At 40.5% G+C, this 20,648-nt stretch overlaps 2 protein-coding genes across 10 annotated transcripts; one reads left to right on the top strand and one right to left on the bottom strand.

The window, feature by feature from the left end:
• Positions 1-469: 469 nt before the first annotated feature.
• On the bottom strand, positions 470-14,819 carry LOC119728950 (nucleolar protein 10-like). The gene is made up of 18 exons (XM_038201404.1): positions 14,615-14,819; positions 14,066-14,111; positions 12,454-12,552; positions 11,421-11,498; positions 10,969-11,006; positions 10,458-10,594; positions 9,864-9,929; positions 9,437-9,583; positions 8,977-9,055; positions 7,951-8,100; positions 6,870-6,989; positions 6,083-6,209; positions 5,425-5,603; positions 4,882-4,971; positions 3,799-3,981; positions 3,150-3,373; positions 2,681-2,780; positions 470-1,148 (listed from the first exon to the last, which is right to left on the bottom strand). The coding sequence occupies exons 1-18, from the start codon at positions 14,678-14,680 to the stop codon at positions 1,029-1,031; spliced, it is 2,049 nt and encodes a 682-aa protein (XP_038057332.1). The 5' UTR covers positions 14,681-14,819; the 3' UTR covers positions 470-1,028.
• A 34-nt stretch (positions 14,820-14,853) lies between these two features.
• LOC119728951 (uncharacterized N-acetyltransferase C9.02c-like) lies at positions 14,854-20,407 on the top strand. 9 transcript variants are annotated; one of them, XM_038201412.1, is made up of 6 exons: positions 14,854-14,931; positions 17,179-17,282; positions 18,080-18,183; positions 18,738-18,860; positions 19,418-19,571; positions 19,824-20,407. In XM_038201412.1, the coding sequence occupies exons 2-6, from the start codon at positions 17,198-17,200 to the stop codon at positions 19,871-19,873; spliced, it is 516 nt and encodes a 171-aa protein (XP_038057340.1). In that variant the 5' UTR covers positions 14,854-14,931; positions 17,179-17,197; the 3' UTR covers positions 19,874-20,407. The 9 variants fall into 9 exon arrangements, with proteins under 9 accessions (XP_038057340.1, XP_038057335.1, XP_038057334.1 ...); XM_038201407.1 differs by having other exon boundaries at positions 14,865-14,931; positions 17,153-17,282; XM_038201406.1 differs by having other exon boundaries at positions 14,865-14,947; positions 17,153-17,282.
• The last annotated feature ends 241 nt before the right edge of the window (positions 20,408-20,648 follow it).

The raw sequence follows: 20,648 nt of genomic DNA, 5'->3' as shown, positions 1-20,648 counted from the left end.
CCATCCCAAGACAATTGATGGAACAGATGAATAGTTGGGAATAACCTTGTTTTATTTAAAGGGAATATACATCATTTGCTTTTGCTGTAATTTTCAGAAATGGATGGAATTGGGGGGTTGGAAATATAAAGCAAATATAGTTACACTGACTTTTTGGAGGTTTTGGGTTCGAAAATGCTATAAAAACCAAGAAAAACGATCATTTTCCTGTAGTCTGGTTCCCTGACTCCATATAAGAAGAAACAGAGCAGTTTACATACATTGGGGAATTGTAAGGTCAGGGAACCAGTCTAGCTGGCTCGTACCCGTTCATAGGTTTGTAATCGATTGCAAACAAGTGCAATGGTCAATTGGGGCCAGTATTTGAAAAAAAGCCAGTTGTTTCCAACGCTGATCGGCCGATCAGCGTTGGAAATTGATACAAAAATACCACTTTTCTTGAAAATGACAGTATACCAGGTGCCATAATTTTACAGGATGCTTTAGACTGTCATTTACCAACATCCTGTTAAGGTATTTCGCAAAAACTTGGTAGTTTTATTTTTCGATGTTTACAAATGTTGTATATTCCCTTTAAATGGTATGTTTAAAAATGGATTCTCAATGGAGTTGATATTGTGGTCTTTTCACAATGATGCAGTGATTGCAACAGTTCCGTGGACGTTACTGGACACATGCACAGAGCACAGAGCAAAGCTGTGAAATGGTGGGTTACAGTAAGGGGGTAGCGAACAAGGGATTGTGTGGATGTGACACCCCCGTTCCATTCATGAATTTTGTTTAGTTGCATCCTCAGTCGACAAAAGAAATGTAAATTAAACCTATCTGGAGTTTCCCCTATTATAATGTAATATTCAGAGAGATATGCATTCATGAATAGTGCCCAATGTGCAGTAATGTCGTATCAAAGAGCAACCCCCATGTACAACCAAAATAAAAGGTTATCAATAGTCCAATTTCAATAAACTAGAAGATTAAAAAAAAGAAAAAACAGAAAGATTAAAATAAATAAAAACTGCAGTGAACTATCATCTGTGAAATTTTCCCGCCCGTGATTTGCCTGCAAGCTGTCCCGCAGATCTTCTTAGTTTTTTCCGTTCCATGTGATGCTCCCTGGTGTCCTGTTTCAGCTTGGTTTCCTTAGCACTCTGTATTACATAATAAGCAAAAAAAAGAGAAGTATATTGAGCATGATCATCAACATCAACCAATAACGCTTTCTCATTTTTGCAATAGCAGAGGGGTTGTTGAAGGTATTTAGGATCATTTGCATCTGTCCCTGAAGTTACCTACCAAATTATTATCAAAAAGCTTACTTTGATTAAAGATCATCTTGGTACCACATACCACCTGAAATTATTCAACCTGGCTAGCTGTCATTTCAAAGACTTCAAGAAATGTATGCAAACTCCAACAATCAGTCAACTGACTGATTTTTGGAGTAAAGAGTGCTATTGAAAAACTTGTGTTTCATTATCAAAAGGTTGTGCATTGCTTTTCACTGTTTTCTTGAAAAGTGTAATATCCACCGAGCTGAAAATTCAGCAGATTTTCTCAAAATGTCAACACTCACAATAAAAAGTGTTTTACAGATCACATCACCCATACTCAAAGTTGTATCCTTGGAGACATCGCTTTGTTCTCGCGTAAAAAATTGTGAGAGGGTCTAAGCTATTTTCAAAATGCCCCTATTTTAACCAGAATTACTCTCCTGGGTTGAAATTCGGACCAAATATTCCTTACATAAAATACTTTAATAAAATACTTTAATGTATGTGTGAGTGTTCTCGAGTTGATTACCCACAAAGTGAGTGAAGCAAGCCTTGTCACTTATATTATCCTGCAGTTTAATCATCTGCATATTATACAAATAATGAATGTTTATGAGTGCAATAGTGAGAATATTTTCATGAGTTGAAAGACTGATGAATGGAGCATTCCATCTTTCAACCAATGAAAATATTCTCACCATTGCACGAATGCAAAACAGTCATTATCTGTTTTATATAAACATCCATGTAGATCTGTCATTCGAAAAGAGGATAAAACTTTAAGAACAAACAAAACTCACAAAATTGTACCATATTCACTACTTTTCTCAGCTTGTTTAAGGCTAATGAAGGTTTAAAAGTCAAATCATTGACAATAATGCAAATTAACATTGTAACTTCTCAAAACAATGCAAAAAAGATCATCAAGGCAACTGCATCAACTTCAAAGGAAAGTTGTGATCTGCTATATAACGCGTGCAATGGTCTAAATAGCGCAAAAATCGTATAGTGCCGGGCCGCTGCGCATCGTAGCGTGCGCGCGGCGTGCAATAGACCAAAAGGGATGGTACGAAATGCACGGTGAATGGAACCAAAAAAGCACGGCTATGACGCAGGCTGTGCAACGGTTCGATTAATGAATGCCGCGTGACCTAACATCCGCCAATCAAATGACAAGGATTTACTTGGGTGTTATATAAAGACCATTATCATGTTGCGGCAAACTTGATTTTTTCCATTTCAAATCAACGTCAAAAAAAGCGAGGCTGGAAGGAAAAATAGTCTGGTTTCTGTTTGCACAGAAAAAAAATGATCATTCAGTACTGTTATTGGGTACAGGGAACATAACTGAAATGGTGGCAGCAAGATAAAGGTCTATAGGAATGGTCCTGCAAGAGATTCATACCCACCTTTTTTATGGTAAATATCAGCTGTTGGTTGCCGGCAGAACCAATTTGCTTGACTTCTCCCTGTTCGTCTTCTTGGGAAAGTCGGTCTGCCAGACTGGTTCTGTGATAAAAACAAAAAATAATGTTTTGAGTTTTGTGTTTTTGAATCTTTCTTTCTTTGTATTAATCTTAGAGAATTGTGGGGAATTTTGACTCTCCACAAAATTTCCACTTGTGTGTGGCCCCAAAGAGTAATGAATAAATATGGGTGATCACATACTTTTAAATTGTTAAAACAAACAAGTTTGATTGAATCTCGGTAGCTGTGGGCCAACGAATTCGTGTTCATGCATGAGTCACGAGATTGTGCCATGTAATTTCTGGAAAGAACAGTGTTTTGAGTAAAGAAATATAAGGTTTTGACCCCAGTGACCCCATGATGACCTTTGACCCCAGTTTGGTCTCTGCTCAGACCTGCAGGTGTCCTTACTTCATTTGCCTCTTGCTGATCTGTTTCCTTCCCGCAGCTGAACTGAACTCTTCTCCTTTCTTCAGTTCGTAGAATTTGGGTGCGGCTTGGGCGGCTTGGGTCCTGGCCTCCGCCCTGCGTTCCTCTCTCAGCTGCTGATGCTGTCTTCGGAGCTCCTCTTGCCAGGATCGGTCGTCATCGTCATCTGAGCTGCTGTCCTCGTCGCTGGGCCTTCCCTCTTCCTCCTGTGGAATTGTCAATAATACAACGCCCGTTTCAGACTGGCCTTTCCAGACTAACCAAACCATACCAAATTATTCCTTATGATTCCTCTGAATTAAGCCATGACACGTTTGGTTTAGAAGCTGCACAGTCTGTGTCTGAACCTGTGGGACGAACTCCTGTACAAGCTTTTGACATTCTGAAACTTGCGTTTCACGTACGGCCCATTTTAGGAGATACAACCTTGTTGCACGGACACGACGAAATATACAAATCACAATAATTTTAATAGAGGGCCTAACGCTTCAAACTTGTCAGAATCTTTGTCACATAGTTTGGTTGTTTTGAACATTAGGAGAATGGTGTGGTTGCATAACTCTTACAATTTTTGTTTAATTCCTTTACAGACACAGAATCTTAAACTTTACAGCACATATTGTCTTGGTACCTCTAGCTCATCAAATTGCTGAAGCATAGCTCTTTTCTGGGCTGCCTTCTGCTGCTGTTTCTGCTGTTTAGTGATGACAGGGTGGAGCAACCGGAAGTCCTCGCTGCTTTCATCCACCTGAAACTCCGGGTTCTTGAAGAGCGCTGCAAAACGGTCATCGTGAAGAATACCGTCTGCCTCAGCCTGAAGGTAAGATATCAAATCAATTCGCGCCAATATAAGAAATATTGCATAACGTCAAATATACTTCCTTCCTTCCTTGAAAGTGCAGCCTCATATGTATGAAGATAAACGCACTTGCCAGAAATACCAGGGCGAAACCCTTTCTCTCAGCGATAAGCCTCAGGAAATAGGACCCTCTTCTGGTCACTCACAGTCCCTCGGGGGCATAGACGTGCGCTAGTGACCTCATTGCCAGTCTATATGTGTATAATGGTGACCACAACAACTTTTCAGCAGTTACGTAGTGCCATTATGTTTGCCCCAAGCTTCTCAGGGACTTCCAATGTCCGAAAATTTGGGACTATCAATACTGTGTATGAGAGTCCCAAAACTTAAGGTATTGAAAACATGCAGTAAAAAAAAAAATAGACTGGCACCTGAAACAACCAGTCCAACACTGCTTCAGAGCTGCATCAATCAACTGTGCCAAAAGAAACATGTGGTATGAACCGGGACCTAGTCTCTATTTATTACACATTTTTCCATAGTCAGCCACCAGACTAATGACACTGAGTAATAAAGAGGTCAATCTTTTCAAACAGTTGGATCATGGTTCAACATGTACCAGTCTAGTCTTTAGCCTCATTTTGAAATCACTTGACTTCCATCTCATGTGCAAAATTTTTAAGAAATGTCTCCTTTAAAAATTGAATTGAGTCTGCAAACTTTGTTGGTGAAATTCTGAGGACCTTCTCTATGCCCGATGAAAAATTTGGAGAAATTTGCTGGCTACAGAGTGAGTAAACAGTTGGCCTGATTTAGTTTTGCACGTTTCAGAGCACTCCAGGTCTCTGTCTGGGACTTCCAATGCCCCAGCTGCTCAGGCAAGTGTTTGTGGTTATGTTATCACAGCATCCTCACCTTTTTCTCCCTCTTGGCCTTGGAGGTCTGCTCCTGCTCCTGTTGCTCCTGCAGCTTGGAGGCAAGCATTGCGTTCACCTTGGGTAGCTTCTGTCGGTATAAGATGAGAACAAATATGGTTGAAGTATGGACTCTGTGACTACGTACACCATATTTGGCTACCAAGTCCTCTGTAGACTTGTGTGCATTTATCCCACGGTAAAAATCATCAGATCTTGTTGTGCACTTAGTTCCTATATTGCCCCATATATTACCCTGCCTGCTACAACACTATCCGCTCCATTCACAAGTACCCCCTCACAGGCAAAGAAAGCACAGTTGGGGGTGACCGACCGACGCCATCTTGCCTGACTGCAATAATTTGTGTACGTGCGTCACACACAAGGAACGGTGTGCGTCAACCAGCTAAATGTCCCGCCCATGGGTTGCTAGGTAAAAGGGCGCCCTCTTTGTTAGCGCACGGAGCCCATACTGCCGTAAACTGTTGTATGATTTTTGTGTATTCATTAAGGAATACCTACCAGTGCTAATGGGTTTACTTACTCTTATTTTAACTCGGCTGGCTCTGTCCTCCTCTATCTTCTGCTTGATCTTGGTCTTGACGTAATCTTCGTAAGCGAAGGGCTCTGTGATGGCTTTAGCCTTGTGGTACAGCCTGATGTCCATGAAGTAACCGTGCATGTAGGCACGCAGTAGACTTGTGCCGACAAGATGCGACAATCCTAAAAGCAAGAATAATAGCGTAAACTAACTAACTGTAATTAGAGCATTATCAAATATTCATAATCATGTTAAGAGTGACCTACAGACCTGGCTTTACCCCTTTGTAAACATTGACTTCAAAGAAACAATTGTTGTTTGTTTAAATATGTAGCAATAATTGTTGTGGCTCAACTGATGACGAAGGTGCAAAACTAGGCTGCTCTAGTCTAGCTGAACCCAAAGGTTTAACAGCTGGTCAGCAGGTCAGTCTCAGTTGTCTTAGGTTGACAGTCTACGATTTATGCCGTTATGACTGAAAGTGTACCTACTGTAAGGTAAAGAGGTGTATGTTCAGTTTCTGCAGTTTAGGATATATCCTTAGTGACTCAATCTGTCCGTCTGTCTCAGTCAGTCAAACGGCAAAAAGCTAGCTCTTAGGGCCTAGCAAAACTTTTGGGTGTAAAAGCAAGTTGATTCTTGACACTGCTTTAGCGTTTACCGAGGTTTTCCAGCTCTGTTCTGGTGACAAACTTGTAGTCATCATACACGGTGCTATTGGGACTGTCTTCCAATTCTTCCGTCAGGTTGTCCAAGAAGGCACACCACTTAGGAGCCGGGCCTAAACTCTGTAAATAACATCAACAACATTGTGGCTTTAAGCTTTGCATTGTGGAATGGTACAATTTAAGTGGGAAGTTTACAGGCACACCATGGAATCTCTTCTGAGAAGATGTATGATTCTGAAAAAAAAATTAACGTCAAATCATGTCTTCCCCCCATTTCTTTCCAGAACCACACTTCTCCACAGAAGCAATCAATTCCATGTAGTAGTAGTGTCACCTCATGGTGGTTGGGTGTTGTAGATTGATCTCTATTTGATTCGGTCATGCGTACAGTGTAGCAATTCAGTTACTGATGCTTTTCCTCCTGCACTGCGCTTCACGGAGACATTGTTTTCCTCTAGACTTGTGCGCTTTCCGTGAGTGCACAAGAGGAAACACACCACTTAATTGACTATGACATCGGTCACATTGTGTCTTGGATACTGTGACTTCATTGGTCAAGAACGGTCACATGTCGTGGCACTGATGAATTTCTAAACCTGTATCTTTCTTTTAAAAGCAATGATTGCACAAGCAAATATCAGACAAAATCTGACATACGTGTATTTCAGTATGATGTGCTTGGCCAGAACGTACATTATGTTATTGGAGAGGCACGCATGTTGTTGCCCCATGTGCAGTCCAGTGGGACTATAAAAATGAATTCCAAAAGTTAGAACTTACTGGGACAAAGTACACGCCCAATTTGGGTGTTTCGTTGGCAGTCAGGATAAGTCCTGAAGATGGCACAAGACACATGCCATTGATGTTGTGCTCAGGCTCAATAGCGGTGAAGGCTTTCCCCTTGAACAAAAGAAAAAAAAACACATGCAATTCAATATCAGGGCCCAATTTCATAGCACTGCTTAACAGTTAGCAGAAAAGTTGTGCTTACTGTTGCAGAAAATCATACTGCTGCTTAAGCACTATTTCATGCTAACGGTTGTGTGCATGGAGATTTCTATTGTTACGTCACTGATTTAAGCAAAGTTTTCTTCTGGGGTTAAGCGTGCTTTTGCTGTGCTTACTGCTGAACGGTCCCTATGAAATAGATAGAGGCTCGGTAAGCACAAAGTCGGCTGTTAAGCAGCGCTATGAAATTGGGCCCAGATCATTAAATTTGGATAGATCTAAATTGCTTGAGTACCAATTTGAAAACCTACATGAATCCTTATGTCCGGGGCCCAATTTCATAGCGCTGCTTAACAGTTAGCAGAAAAGTTGTGCTAACTTTAGCAGAAAATCATGATGCTGCTTAAGCACTATTTCATGGCATGGATGTGCTAACGGTTGCGCCCGCAAGAAGATTTCTACTGTTTCGGCACTGATTTAAGCAACTTTTTCCACTGTGGTTAAGCGTGCTTCTGCTGCCGCTTACTGCGGAGGCTCTGTTAGCACAAAATCGGCTGTTAAGCAGCGCTATGAAAGTGGGCCCTGATTCCCATTTCTTTGGATGAAGTTTATAAGAAGCCACATTGTGAATTTGGGGAGGATTTTACCTTGGAATGACAATAAGCATGTACAAATCCAAATTATAATGTTGGACTTTTACTATAGAAGGACCTACAAAACTTGTTTTGAGTTTGGTTCATTATATTCATTCCGGGGGTAGTTCTACAAACCTTCAGATACTTGAATAGCTAAATATATCATTTATACACACACATTTCATTCCGTGACAAAACAGATTTAATGTGTGCATGTTTTTGGATATTTGGTTATCTGTATTCTCAGAGTGACAGAAACAACAACCCCTACAACTCACAGTGTGCACATCCCATATCCTGACTGCTCTGCTATCTGTGGACACAACCATTTCAGATTGAGGGTGGAAATCCACTGCCTGGATGGGCAGGCTATAGTGATGATCTTTGACCAGTAGAGGCTTGTCAGAACGAATGTCATACAAGAGCACCTGTTAAAATTGAAGCAAACAGCTCTCAACTGATCAAATTACAAAACTCAGCGAAAAAGTTGATTTAATAAAGTTGAGTTCAGGCATGTTGTGATTTAAGAAATGTAAAACTTAAGTGTGAAAAAACAGAGCATATTGTACAATTTGTATTTCCTTTCTTGTATGAAGGACTTTTGCACTGGAGAGGCAAACATTTCATTATCCCATTACTGACATAACTTCCATTATAAAACCGACATACAGATCCTTGTCATTTGATTGGTGGAACTCACATCACGTGACATTCGTTATTGCTCCCATTCACGTCGCGGCTCAAAAAGTACTATCCACCCATGGGGAATGGGAAATACTATTGAACAGTTAGGATCATGACGCGGTATTTGTGTGCAAATGCATGATGGTGTGCGCGTTCAGCGTTGTGCGTAGCGCATATTGTTCCAAAGAGCCAGCGCTACAGCGTTGGGTTCAAACATTTTCGTGAAGGGGTGGTTTGGAAGAGAGAAATACATTTTCCTCCAGTTTTGTATTGAAATAAAAGTTCAAATACATCAAATGACAAGGATCTATATTTCAGTTATATAAAACAAATATTGAGTGGCTTTAAATTGTGAAATGGGAGGAATATTATTGCTCGGTAAAATCTGGACTTTTCCAGTTCACTCGGCTTCGCCTCGTGAAATAGAAAAGTCCAGATTTCACCTTGCGATAATATTCCTCCCATTCCACGCTGAGCCACTCAATATTTGTATACTGTGCAAACTTAAAGTGACAGTATCAGTCAAATAGACTCTAATAGCCTCTAACATTTTTCTCAGTTGGGCCCCAACAATTCTTTTTAAAAGACAGAAAATACCCCGACATTTTAAGAAGGATTACCTGTCCTGTAGATGTACCGACAGCCATCTGCAAGCCGTCTTTGAACTTCAGTGCCGAAACAGAGGGCATTCCTTTGACCCTGACAAGAGACATTGGGGAAAATTTCAGAAAATGAGCATGCCCTTTTAGGATAGCACTCCACACTAATGACATCACTTTTGCTCCGCGTCTTTTGGCGCGCATACCCGGGATGTCAGACAAACTTTTGCACAATCACACGCACGCGTGCATGCACACGTCAGAGGCCGCATATTCGCAGAGAAAATGAGTTGCAAGCACGCGTGTAATCTTTACACGTCTACAACAAAAAAGGATGGATCTGCGATTTATTGACCATAGTTATTCTTTTCACCTTTTCCAAGAACAGATATACAAGCTACTTGTGCTTTTGTAAAACCATTGCTGTTTTAAAAACATCTCATCTTTGGGAAACTTAAAGCCTGTCACTTGCTAAACTCACTGTGTTTCCATGGTGACACTGCTCAGGGCGCAGTCCAAGATGGCTGCCTGTTTCCGGCTGCGTGGGTCCCAGCATTCAACTCTTCCTTCTAGTGTGCCCAGTGCAAGCAGGTGATGTACAGGGTTAACGCTGCATGTACTGATTGCACTTTGGAAAAAAAAAAATTCAACTCAGAGCAAAAATCAACTAAGGGCAATAGGGCTCCGTTCGAGATAGATAGGGCTCTGTTGGACAACGGGTGATACTCAGACTAAAACAGAGCAGTTTCATGATAAGATTTGACACGTTTGAGGCATTTACACTTTAATGTTAGTGCGAAGAAGCAACATACATCACAAAATCAGCCACTAGTCAACAAATACACTGTTGATACTGATACCATTTCAGGAATACAATTGAAATCAACAAGTCAGAAAAACGGACCTACCTTGCTTCAGTTACAAATGGACTCAGGAATCGTCCTTGTTCTAAATTCAATCTGTAGACCTCTGGGCTATAGAGAAAGAAAAAAAGGCAAACCAAAGCACGATCTTCACTAAAAATTAATGCGGAAAAAACACTCTGACTACAGTGGAACGCCGCTATAACGAACATCGCGGGATCCATAGAAATTGTTCGTATTAGCAAACGTTCGGTGTAGCGATTTTAAGCTGTCTGTGCTCCGGTACTCACTTTTCAATAAATAGCACACTTCAGAACTTCACCCTGCACGCCCTGGCAGTTACTGAAAGACGACTTTGAACACGAGCCGACTATTGATTAATGGTTTTGAGCTAACTACCTACACCTAAGGCAATGGGTGGCTAAGTTTTCCCTTCTATTCTTTGGGGAAATAATAGCCACTTGTCCAACTTCTGTTGACATTTTTTTAACAATGTTCGGTACGATTTGTACATAAAAATCTGGAGCCAAGGATGATGTTTGGTGTAGCCGAATGTTCGGTATAGGGGTGTTTGATATAGCGACGTTCCACTGTGTCAGAAAAACGCTTAATGTTTTATGAAGACAGCTGTATACATACCTTGCTCCCACAAGGAAAAGGTCACATGACGGCTCATGGTACGCCAAATCTCTACCAAATTTGGGAATCCGTAGCCGATGGTATCGGCCATACCGTGCGTGAAACTCTACATAACGATCACACTGCAGGAATACAATCTGTACAGACAACAACAACAAAAGTAAGTGGACAAGTTTCTCTCTCTCTTCCAAGGTAACTTATCTTGTTTGGGCATCAAATAATAAAGCTCATGATTTAAATTAAACATAATTTTTTTTTCTCTAACCATCCCAGGTCCTTAAAGATCGATGATGAGGTTTTGGAGGGTTTGATGTATTGACAAAGGTACGACGTATCCAATATAAACTTTACATGGGGCTTGATTCCTTCTTGAATGAAAAAGTACCAAAAAAATGCCAATGGGTTCATACAAAAAAGGTGCATTTTGGCGGATCCACGAAAGTTCCAAGCCAAAAAGTATTTGTAGTCAGGATTTGTAAAAAAATAGGAATTATTTAAAAGTATTCCGTACCTTGGAATAATCTTCCGACAGGACATGAAACTTTACAACTGTAAACAAGAAAGAAAACAACAACAAATTTAGACTTTTTTCGGCAGGCCAGTTGGGAAAAGTTTCTTATACATTTTATCAATAAGAACTATACATACCGGTAGTTTTATGCAATGAAAGGTTTGCAGTAGAAATTGTAAAAAGAGTATTTTCATGTGTAAACAAAGTGTTCAGAAAGAACCAGATACATGAATATATATGTGAAACAACTGACTGTACATTTTGATCAGTACGTTTTGATTAGATAATCATCAACAGAAGAAAAGTGCTTCTTAGTAAAAACGGATTCTTTACATGTATAAAAACAACATTTTTACACATCAAAAGTGCAATTTCAAATGAGATTAAATCTAAAGGTATTCTTTGGATTGCATTCCACTAACAAAATCCAATGACGATTATTTGCAGCTTACCTTCCGAGTCGAAGCATCGTTCAAACTTCATCGACAGCTGCGTGACTTCATAACAGCGAACCCGTGGCTTGTATGTACCTACCCAAAGGCAACAACAAAATACAAAAAGCAACACTAAATTTAAAGAAAACATTTGAGGCTTTGCATGGTAAAGTGGATGCTTCTTTGTTACTTGCAGTTCTGCCAAGTGTTGTATCTCTTCTGAGAAAAAAAAAGCTAAGGAAAAGGCCAGTTGGTAAGGATCAGATTTGGAGAATGTTCATATTTGCAACCGTTAACCTAGCCTTTTTGTTTGAAATCTTCATGATTCTTCCATGATGCTTCTCTGTGCATTCCTTGTACTTTCAAGGAAAATTATAGTACGAGTATCATCCATTGTTCAACGGAGCCTGCACGCTATCTCAACAACATCTGATGTGAGTGCAAAGTGAATGTATATGACCCGCGTGTCAGCCGATCGGCGCCGACTTTAGAAATTGTGACATCACACCTGCTGAATAGTCAGAATCTGGAGGTCAAGACGCAGTGCTGTTTTGCATATAATTAACCCTCCTCAGATCTGCAGATTTTAAATCGCCAGATCTGCACGCATATTATAGATGCTTGTATGCAAGCCGATGCTCCATAAACAAGGACAATTATGGGCTATTATCTACCTTCCTCAATCCAGCAAAATCCTACAGCTACAACAGCGCCCTCTATTGCCGCACCTCCTCAAATTTTTGTACCAAGGAGCACCAAGGAATGGGGAAATTGCACCAAGGCAAATGATAAAGGGCACCAAGGCATATTATGGAGGAAACCAATGTATAATGAGGACACAAAAAAGCAAAATAATACCCACCTAGTCTGTACAATTCAAGCTTGAAAAAAAAAAAAAGCCACCCCCCCCCAAAAAAAAACGTGTCCCGCATCAATTCCGGAACTTCGGGCTGACCAGAGACCAACTTTTTTTTTTTTGGCCTTATTTATTTGATCACTGATTATAAAATGTTCTTCCAGAATTTAAAAGAACGTGTACATTGATACAAACCTGTCGCTAATATAAATTGATTATCTGCTGTCATTTGTACACCATTGCTGACGGAGGGCATCTCAAAGTCTTGAATCAGCTGTATCCTGTGCTGCAGATCTGTTACAAAGGAAGAAAAGGAATGAGAGTGTCACTAAGATCACTATCAAATATCAACTTCCAAGAAAGAAAAAAATTCCAATCACCTAAAAAAAAAAAAAAAAGATAGTGTAGGCCAAGTAAAAATATAAACAGTTTCTCATCCCTGCCTGCTTCCTTCTTCCCACTTGCCTCCTTTTTTTTTTTTTTTAATACATTTGCAATATATTTTGCTAATAATTATTGTCAATAAATTTTATCTTTTATTTGCTTCCAAGAAAATTGTAGCTATGTAGAAAGGGCGACAGCTCCATTGGAGCTAATTTTGTATCAGCAAGACTTGCCAAGTACCTAGTCCGAGTAACTTGGACCCAACTTATCGCCTTTTTTTAACATTTGGACATGGTCTGGCGATAGTGGGGTCCAAGCTAATACCGCGACCTGGACAACATCATCCTGTCACTGTCCCAAAAACCAACATTTTCCAACAAAAAACATCAGATGTCACCTTCAAAACGGCCTCCAAATGACTAGATATGCCACCTGAGGTACAAGTAGACATCGATAATTAAGATGGTTGTACTGAAGTTTACTTACGATCCGGAAAAAAAGTGAAATTTTCCGTTCATTTCGGAGAGCTCCCCTCGCGATCTTGAACACGTTAAATTTCCGATCGTGTTTAATGTTTGAACGACGCGATTTCTTCTACATGCCCAGCGTACATTCGATGGTCCCCGTATCCCGAGGGCGATGCATCAATTATGATAATGAGTAGACTGGATCACGTTTGTAAACACATGTGCATTTCGAACGATAATAGGGAGTCGGGAACTAGCGCAGCTTTTATGGCGGGTACCAGTTCAAGCTGGTTCCCGATTCCCTTTTACAGTTCGAAATGCACGTGTACAGTGTATGTGTTTACAAACGTGACTCATTATCATAATCGATGCATCGCGCGCGCTCGGTAACGGAATCGCACTCGGGATACGGGGACCATCGAATGTACGCTGGGCATGTAGAAGAAATCGCGTCGTTCAAACATTAAACACGATCGGAAATTTAACGTGTTCAAGATCGCGAGGGGAGCTCTCCGAAATGAACGGAAAATTTCACTTTTTTCCGGATCGTAAGTAAACTTCAGTACAACCATCTTAATTATCGATGTCTACTTGTACCTCAGGTGGCATATCTAGTAATTTGGAGGCCGTTTAGAAGGTGAAATCTGATGTTTTTTGTTGGAAAATGTTGGTTTTTGGAGCAGTGACAGGATGATGTTGTCCAGGTCGCGGTATTAGCTTGGACCCCACTATCGCCAGACCATGTCCAAATGTTAAAAAAGGCGATAAGTTGGGTCCAAGTTACTCGGACTACCAAGTACCTTACTGAATACTCTTATTATTTTTATTTTAAGTAGGCAGTGGATATTTTGCCGTCACCAGCATCACACTTCCTAAGTAACGCTAATCTCAGCGCACTCACGGCATTAGTAGGTATATTGCCGGTGACGGAAAACTATCCACTATGTTTTAATTACCTCTGTCTGATTTCTGCAATGCCCTTCTCTTCCGGTCTGACAACCACTGAAATATAATTTTTTTTGAATATGATTATCGTTGGGTTAACGAATACACTTCAAATATTGTAATAAATAGGCATAGGCAGCCTAATGTGTTGCTGATTCTTTGAAAAACAAAACGAATTTATTTAAATTTGCAGTTTGGTCGAAGTAACTCAGAGTCAGACTAACCATTCCTTTCAACTTGAAAAAAAAACCTTGACGTAGCAGTAATATTTTTTTAATAGTAATATTTAATAATCATTCATTGGTCTTTTTTTGGGAATCGAGCAAAACATTTGTAAAAACAGAAATTGGATCAATTAAAGTAAACTACATCATCAATCTCATACACAGTGAGAGTTCCAAATTTTCGGACTATCATCAATCATGTACTATTTGTCACTATATACAACATGAAATTATAGCATGTATAGGGGTGTCCGAAATACCATCCCTTCTCTTACATACAAGTACAAGTATTTTGGCTAGATTATTTGGAGGATTATCATCAAAATTTTGACATACCTCTGGCAGCGATTTACCCAGGCTGAGGTTGTAAACCTTCACATTATTTGCTTTAGACACTTGCATTATGATGGCTTTTCATATAAAACGTAACAAAAAAAATCCAAGTATTATCGTTGTTTACATCAATCGCAGTTCTGCCGCGGCGCCCGACACACGTGTGTTTTCGGATGATTTCTCATGATGTAGATGACAGTCGGGTTTCCATTTTGATTTCGTTGCGTATCAATCTATTATATTAAGCACCATACTCATTTGTTGTGGACGATTGAGGGCGCTGTTGTCAACATCATATCCGTCACTGAGACGTCGTTGGGGTACGAAATTGAATTGGTAACTACCTCAGAACTGACCATAAGCATATCAGTTTTATATGGGAGATATATATACTCTTTGAGCATCCTACTCCTAGGCTGAGTCCTACCAATACCATGGTATGGAGGAATGTGACCATGTTGACTTTGTTGTTACTCTCAGTCACTTCTAAATCTAATCTTAGTCTTAGTTAAAGGGAATGGACATTGGTTTTTGATGTAATTTTCAGAAATGAACTATTTGAGGGGTAAGTAGATATAGATCAAATATTGTTACACTGACATTTTTGAATTTTGTGTTCGAAAAGGTTCGAAAAACCAAGAAAAACAAAAAAAATTAAGTGGTCTGGTTCCCTGACTCCACAAAAGATAAAATGGATCAATTTATAGATGATGGAAAATTGTAAGGCACGGGAACCAGTCTAGCTGGCCTGCACCCGTTCATGAAACATGTAACCAATAGCAAACAAAATTTTGACTGAAAAAATGGTTAATTTGGAGCAGTAGTTGAAAAATAGTTAGGTTTTTCCAACGCTGGTCGGCCGACCACCGTTGGAAATGTATACAAAAATACCATTTTCTTGAAAATGACTTCACACCAGGTGCCATAATTTTACAAGATGCTTGAGACTGTCATTTACCAACATCCTAGTAAGGTATTTCGTAAAAACTTGGTAGTTTTATTTTTTCGATGTTTGCAAATGTTGTATATTCCCTTTAAAAATGTAGGCCTAGTGCAAAGCCGTTTTCCCACAGTAAACTTATGCGAGATATAACTGGGAGGTCATGTTGTGCATCTCTCTGGGACTGATGACATCATACGCATAAGGTTTTCCTCCATGGTCTTGTACTAGCAGACTAGGCCTAGCTTGAGTAACTCCAGCTGACATGCTCATTGTCGAACCCAGGGCCCAATTTCACGGCGCTGCTAAGCACAAAAATTTGCTCAGCACAAAAAAGTCTGGCTTATAAAAGCAGGTTACCATGGTTACCAGCCAATTCTATGTGATTTTCATGCTAAGCAAATAAACAGCTGGATACCAATCACGAGCAATATACATCACGTGGAGTTTTGGCTGGTAACCTGCTTTTATAAGCCAGAGTTTTTTGTACTTGATGCAAATTTTTGTGCTTGAGCAGCGCCTTGAAATTGGGCCCAGCCGATGAGCATGTTAGCTGGAGTTACGTTACACAAGGTGTATAGGCGGAGGCCTACATTCTTTTTTTCTAATATCCCACCCAGCCGGTCAGGCCGGTAGTCCGAGTAACTAGGACTCTACGAATCGCCTTTTTTTCACATTTCGCCAGACCATGTCCAAATGTTAACAAAGGTGATTCATTGTTACTCGGACTACCCAGCCAGCCCACACTGCACCGTGACTGCATAGCATAGGGTTCTCTTAGACTGCTTAGAGCATCCCAGCCATGTGCTCTGATTGCATAGGGGTTGCCCTTAGAGCCTCCTATATAGGGGTTCTCACTTCTCTTAGAGCATATCCCAACAATTCACTGATTGATAGGGGTTCTCTTAGAGCATCCCAGGTGATTCTTTTAGAGAATTCACTGATTGCATTGGGTTCTCTTGGTATAGCACCCCAGCATGCCTAGGTGATTCTTTTAGCGCATCCACGCACACACTGTACTGATTGCATAGGGGTAATTCCCTTAGTCTTAGAGTCTCCCAGGCAGTTCTGTTGGAGCATCCTAAAAAATCACTGATTGCATAGGGTTCTCTTACAGCATCTCAGGTGATTCTTTAAGTAGATTCTTTTAGAGCATCCAGGCACACCCTGCACAGATGGCATAAGGCTGAACCGGTTTTCTTGGAGCAGCCCAGATGGGGATATCTTAGAGCACCCCAGCAACATTCCAATGATTGCATAGGTGTTCTCTTAGAGCAGTCGAGGGGATTCAGGTATCATCCCAGCCACATAGTGCTCTGATTGCATTGTAAGAGAACCTCTAATAGAATCAGTGCAGTGAGGGCTCGGATTCTCTAAAACTAGTAAAAGGGCCCCCCGGACACTCTCCTAGCAATCAGTGCAATGTTGCTGGGAACTCCGTGGAATGCCCTAAGAATAAGAGAACCCCCTAGGATGCTCTGAGAGAATACCCAGGTGCAATCAGTGCAGTGTTGTTGGGTTGCTCTACGCGAACCGGATGTATGGGATGCTTCAAGAGTCACACAGGAATTCTAAAAGAGAACTTTCTTTTTTCCCCTCAGGGTTGACCATCACACTGATGAGCCAGAATCTGAAAAGCCTGCTTGATGGAGAACATGGCCTCACCGGATGTTTGCATACGGAAGGTTACTGAACAAGAAGTTCACGACGCCTGGTTGATTGGAAGTCTCAGTAAGCAGGAATGATACCAGGGTAGAAATTCATGGCTCTGGTAACCACTAATTCTGTGCCAAGCGCCAATGATCAACAGTTTGAGCTTACAGCGCTACCATAGTCATTAAGCACACAGTCCTGACCGAGTTACGGAATCCAAATGCTTATTAGGAGAAATTCCTTGCTGAGCCATGGAATACACTAACCATTTTAGCATACATTTTCTGCTACTGTTGGCACAATTTTTTTTGACACAGGGTAAGCAAAGCTATGAAATGTGGCCCAGATTTTTCAAGTGGTGACTTGATGAACAGCTGAGTGCAACTAACAAGGTTCCCTTTCAATGAATATCGGGTTGGATTGCAGTGGGATTTGAACCTGCAACCTTCCAATTCCAAGTGAGCTATCCAGCCTTATATTTTTGCAGCCTCCCAATTTCCTGAGGCACTGTTGCCCGCCAAAAGCCGAAACGTTGCTTTGGATCATCAACTTCTGTTTAAATCCCACTCCGGTCTGTTTCCTAAGGCAACCTTTTGTCCATTACGATGGGGTCGATTCACAATTTTAATGTCTTTGGGAAAATAGTATTTGTCTTCATATTTGTTTCTCATTCCTTGCAGCAAGCAGACCCTCACCCCTCAACCTTCAACACTGTTTTGCTGTCTTATACTTTGCATAAAAGTGTTGCCAATTATTACATAGGACAGTGCGATGATGAAGTAGTCTAGATTTATTCTTTCACTGTAAACTTGTTACTTTCGTGTTCTGACATATATAAATTTAAGGTCAAAATCCACTGTCATTTTCTTTGCAAGGTTTCCCAAGTGATGAGACAGCATCAGAAGAACGTTGTAAGTTCAGGCAACGAGAGGCACCTGATCTCTTCTGGGGCTACTATGAGAGTGGTAAATTGATCAGTGTAAGTCTAATATACAGATGACAATTTCTTTGGGCTAATTTATCTGAACCTTCAAAATTTACAAAAAAACTTTACAACAACTAGTCAACTGCTGCCCTCTGGGCAGCAGGTACATTCCCGCACTACGCAAGACCCTATTCATAGCAATACAACAAAAAGCCACGTGCCAGACCGTGTCCAGACAGTTGCCAGACAGTGCGCTGGAAAGATAATTGACTGGCGGCTGTGGTATGCAGTTGTATGCAGTTATGAAGGGAGATGGCTGTGTCAAGTTACAGGTCTTATGTTTCAATGAGACTTGGCAGGAGGCCTGGTCGAAAGTTTGTTGACACGGCCTGGGTGAAGCCCTGGCTGCAAAGTTCATTGAACCAGCTTATTTGGCAAGGGTCGAATGAGGATTAGATGGAAGGTGACCGTCATTGGCCCTCAATTTTTTCTTTTTTCAAAAAAATTGGTTACCTGGGGCCCAAAGGGCAACAGGTCACTCTGCGCAGGGTAAGGCTTATTTGTCTCAACCTTTGAAATTCACAAGATAGTTTTTCTTAATACCCAAGATAACCCATGGAACACGGACATTGAAGAACGAGCTGACCCATGAGTCCATGTATACCAATGATCCAGAAGGCACAGTAGTCTGTGTGCATTCACTGTGCACCCACCCAGAGCATAGAGGCAAGGTAAATAAAGACTGACTAATTCTAGAATTTACATACACACTCACGTATGAGGGGAGTCTCAATGTTTTGAGAATTTTTTGAACATTCAACTGGTTATTCAACACAAACTTGAACCGTGTACTTGTAGTAGTTAGGACTACACACCAATTTTGTGAGAGGTTTCATGGGATAGTCATTAGTCCTTAAACTCGGTCCAAATGTTCTTAACTGTTGAAAAGTTTCCAATTAATTAGTCTTGGTCAGGGCAACTTGTACTTCTTGTAGGAGATGAGGAACCAAGATGTTTAGATACAGGAGAAGGACAAAAACGCCAGACTGCTGCTTGCCTAAGAGGTTAAAACTCACAGAATCAAGTAGGGTCCCAAATATCCACAAAGTGGTCCTGACAGGATTCAAACCCGGGTCATCAGGAATGGAAGCAAAGAAGGAAAAATACGCTTCACCAACCTGCTTGCCTAAAAAAACCCTATTTGCTGATTGGATGATAATAATCTTTCAGACTTTCTATACGTGTTGTATTTCTTCATTTTATGTCCTATGTGTTCCCTTTTCTTCAGGGTGTTGCGACGGCCCTCATGAAGCACCTTATCCAGCATGTCAGAGACAATCTTGTCAACGTCACTAAAATTTGTCTCCTCTGTCACGATTTCCTTGTGGCGTTTTATGAAAGCGTAGGCTTCCAGTGCCTGGGATTGTCCCAAGTAACCTTTGGTAAGCAAACTCTCAATCAGCTGGGTGTATCAAAGAAAAAGTTATAATGGATTAGCATGTTTAGATAATGAACTTGACAGTGTTGTAGATCTCTTGAAAGCTTTTGGTCACGGTCTTGCTCTTTGACGTTTAGGTTTCTACTAGAACACTTGAACTTGCACACTGTCAGTTTTCCCCATGTTTAGTAAATCTGTGAGAACAATCATGCTCAAGTGTAATATGTGAATGCGCTTTTTTTCTCCCCTCATACAGGCCAAATGCCATGGTATAATATGGTTTGCAACATTCAAACTGACAAGTAAGATGGCAGGTGTATTGGGGGCAGTCTCCAACTTCAATTGGCCCAGTTTCTGTCTCGGTCCGTACTGTAGCCAGGGGTGGAGTGGGTGGACGGACGACCCACTCCAAATTTGACACAGGTCCATTTTAATAACTCCCAGAATGAAATAAATGAGACTTGCAGGTTTGCATGGTGGACATGAACAAAGCGCAGAAGGTTTGTGGTAACACCATGTGAATATTATCTCTTTTAAGTTGTGTGGTTCTAAGCCAGTTGTTTTAACTCGACGTTTCGAACAGTGTGCTCTGTTCGTCATCAGGACTTCAAGTACTTTAATTGGCTCATAGTTTAAATCTATGCCTTGATTTATAGTAACATTTTGAGATTTCTGGTGATGCAAGAGTTGACTATATCGTTTGTCCTTCTGAATCATAAATCAACCACGAAAAAGGAAATTACATAGGCTATTCCAGAGATTAAACTTTTCCGATTTTAATCGGAAATCTGACTTTTTGAATTTTCCAACGAAATTTCCGATTTTCTTACAATGTGTCCCATAAAATTTGATTTTGTAACGATTTTTTTCACAAAATGTCATTTTATTTCAATTATAATTTTATTTCAATCATAATAAGAGAAGTCGATGGAAATGGCACGTTATAATTAAAATCATCGCGAACGTAGTTTTAATATATCTCTTTCACTAGTCATTATTGGAGTGTTTCAATTCATAATGTGAATTTATGTTGATATGAACTATTAATATTTGTGAATTTCTTTCTTTGATTTTTAAATGG

Source organism: Patiria miniata, unplaced genomic scaffold (genome assembly GCF_015706575.1).
Source record: "Patiria miniata isolate m_02_andy unplaced genomic scaffold, ASM1570657v1 HiC_scaffold_20, whole genome shotgun sequence".
Lineage (NCBI taxonomy): Eukaryota > Metazoa > Echinodermata > Asteroidea > Valvatida > Asterinidae > Patiria > Patiria miniata.
The sequence above is the reverse complement of the archived record's forward strand: the minus strand, read 5'-3'. Positions and strand labels throughout refer to the sequence as shown.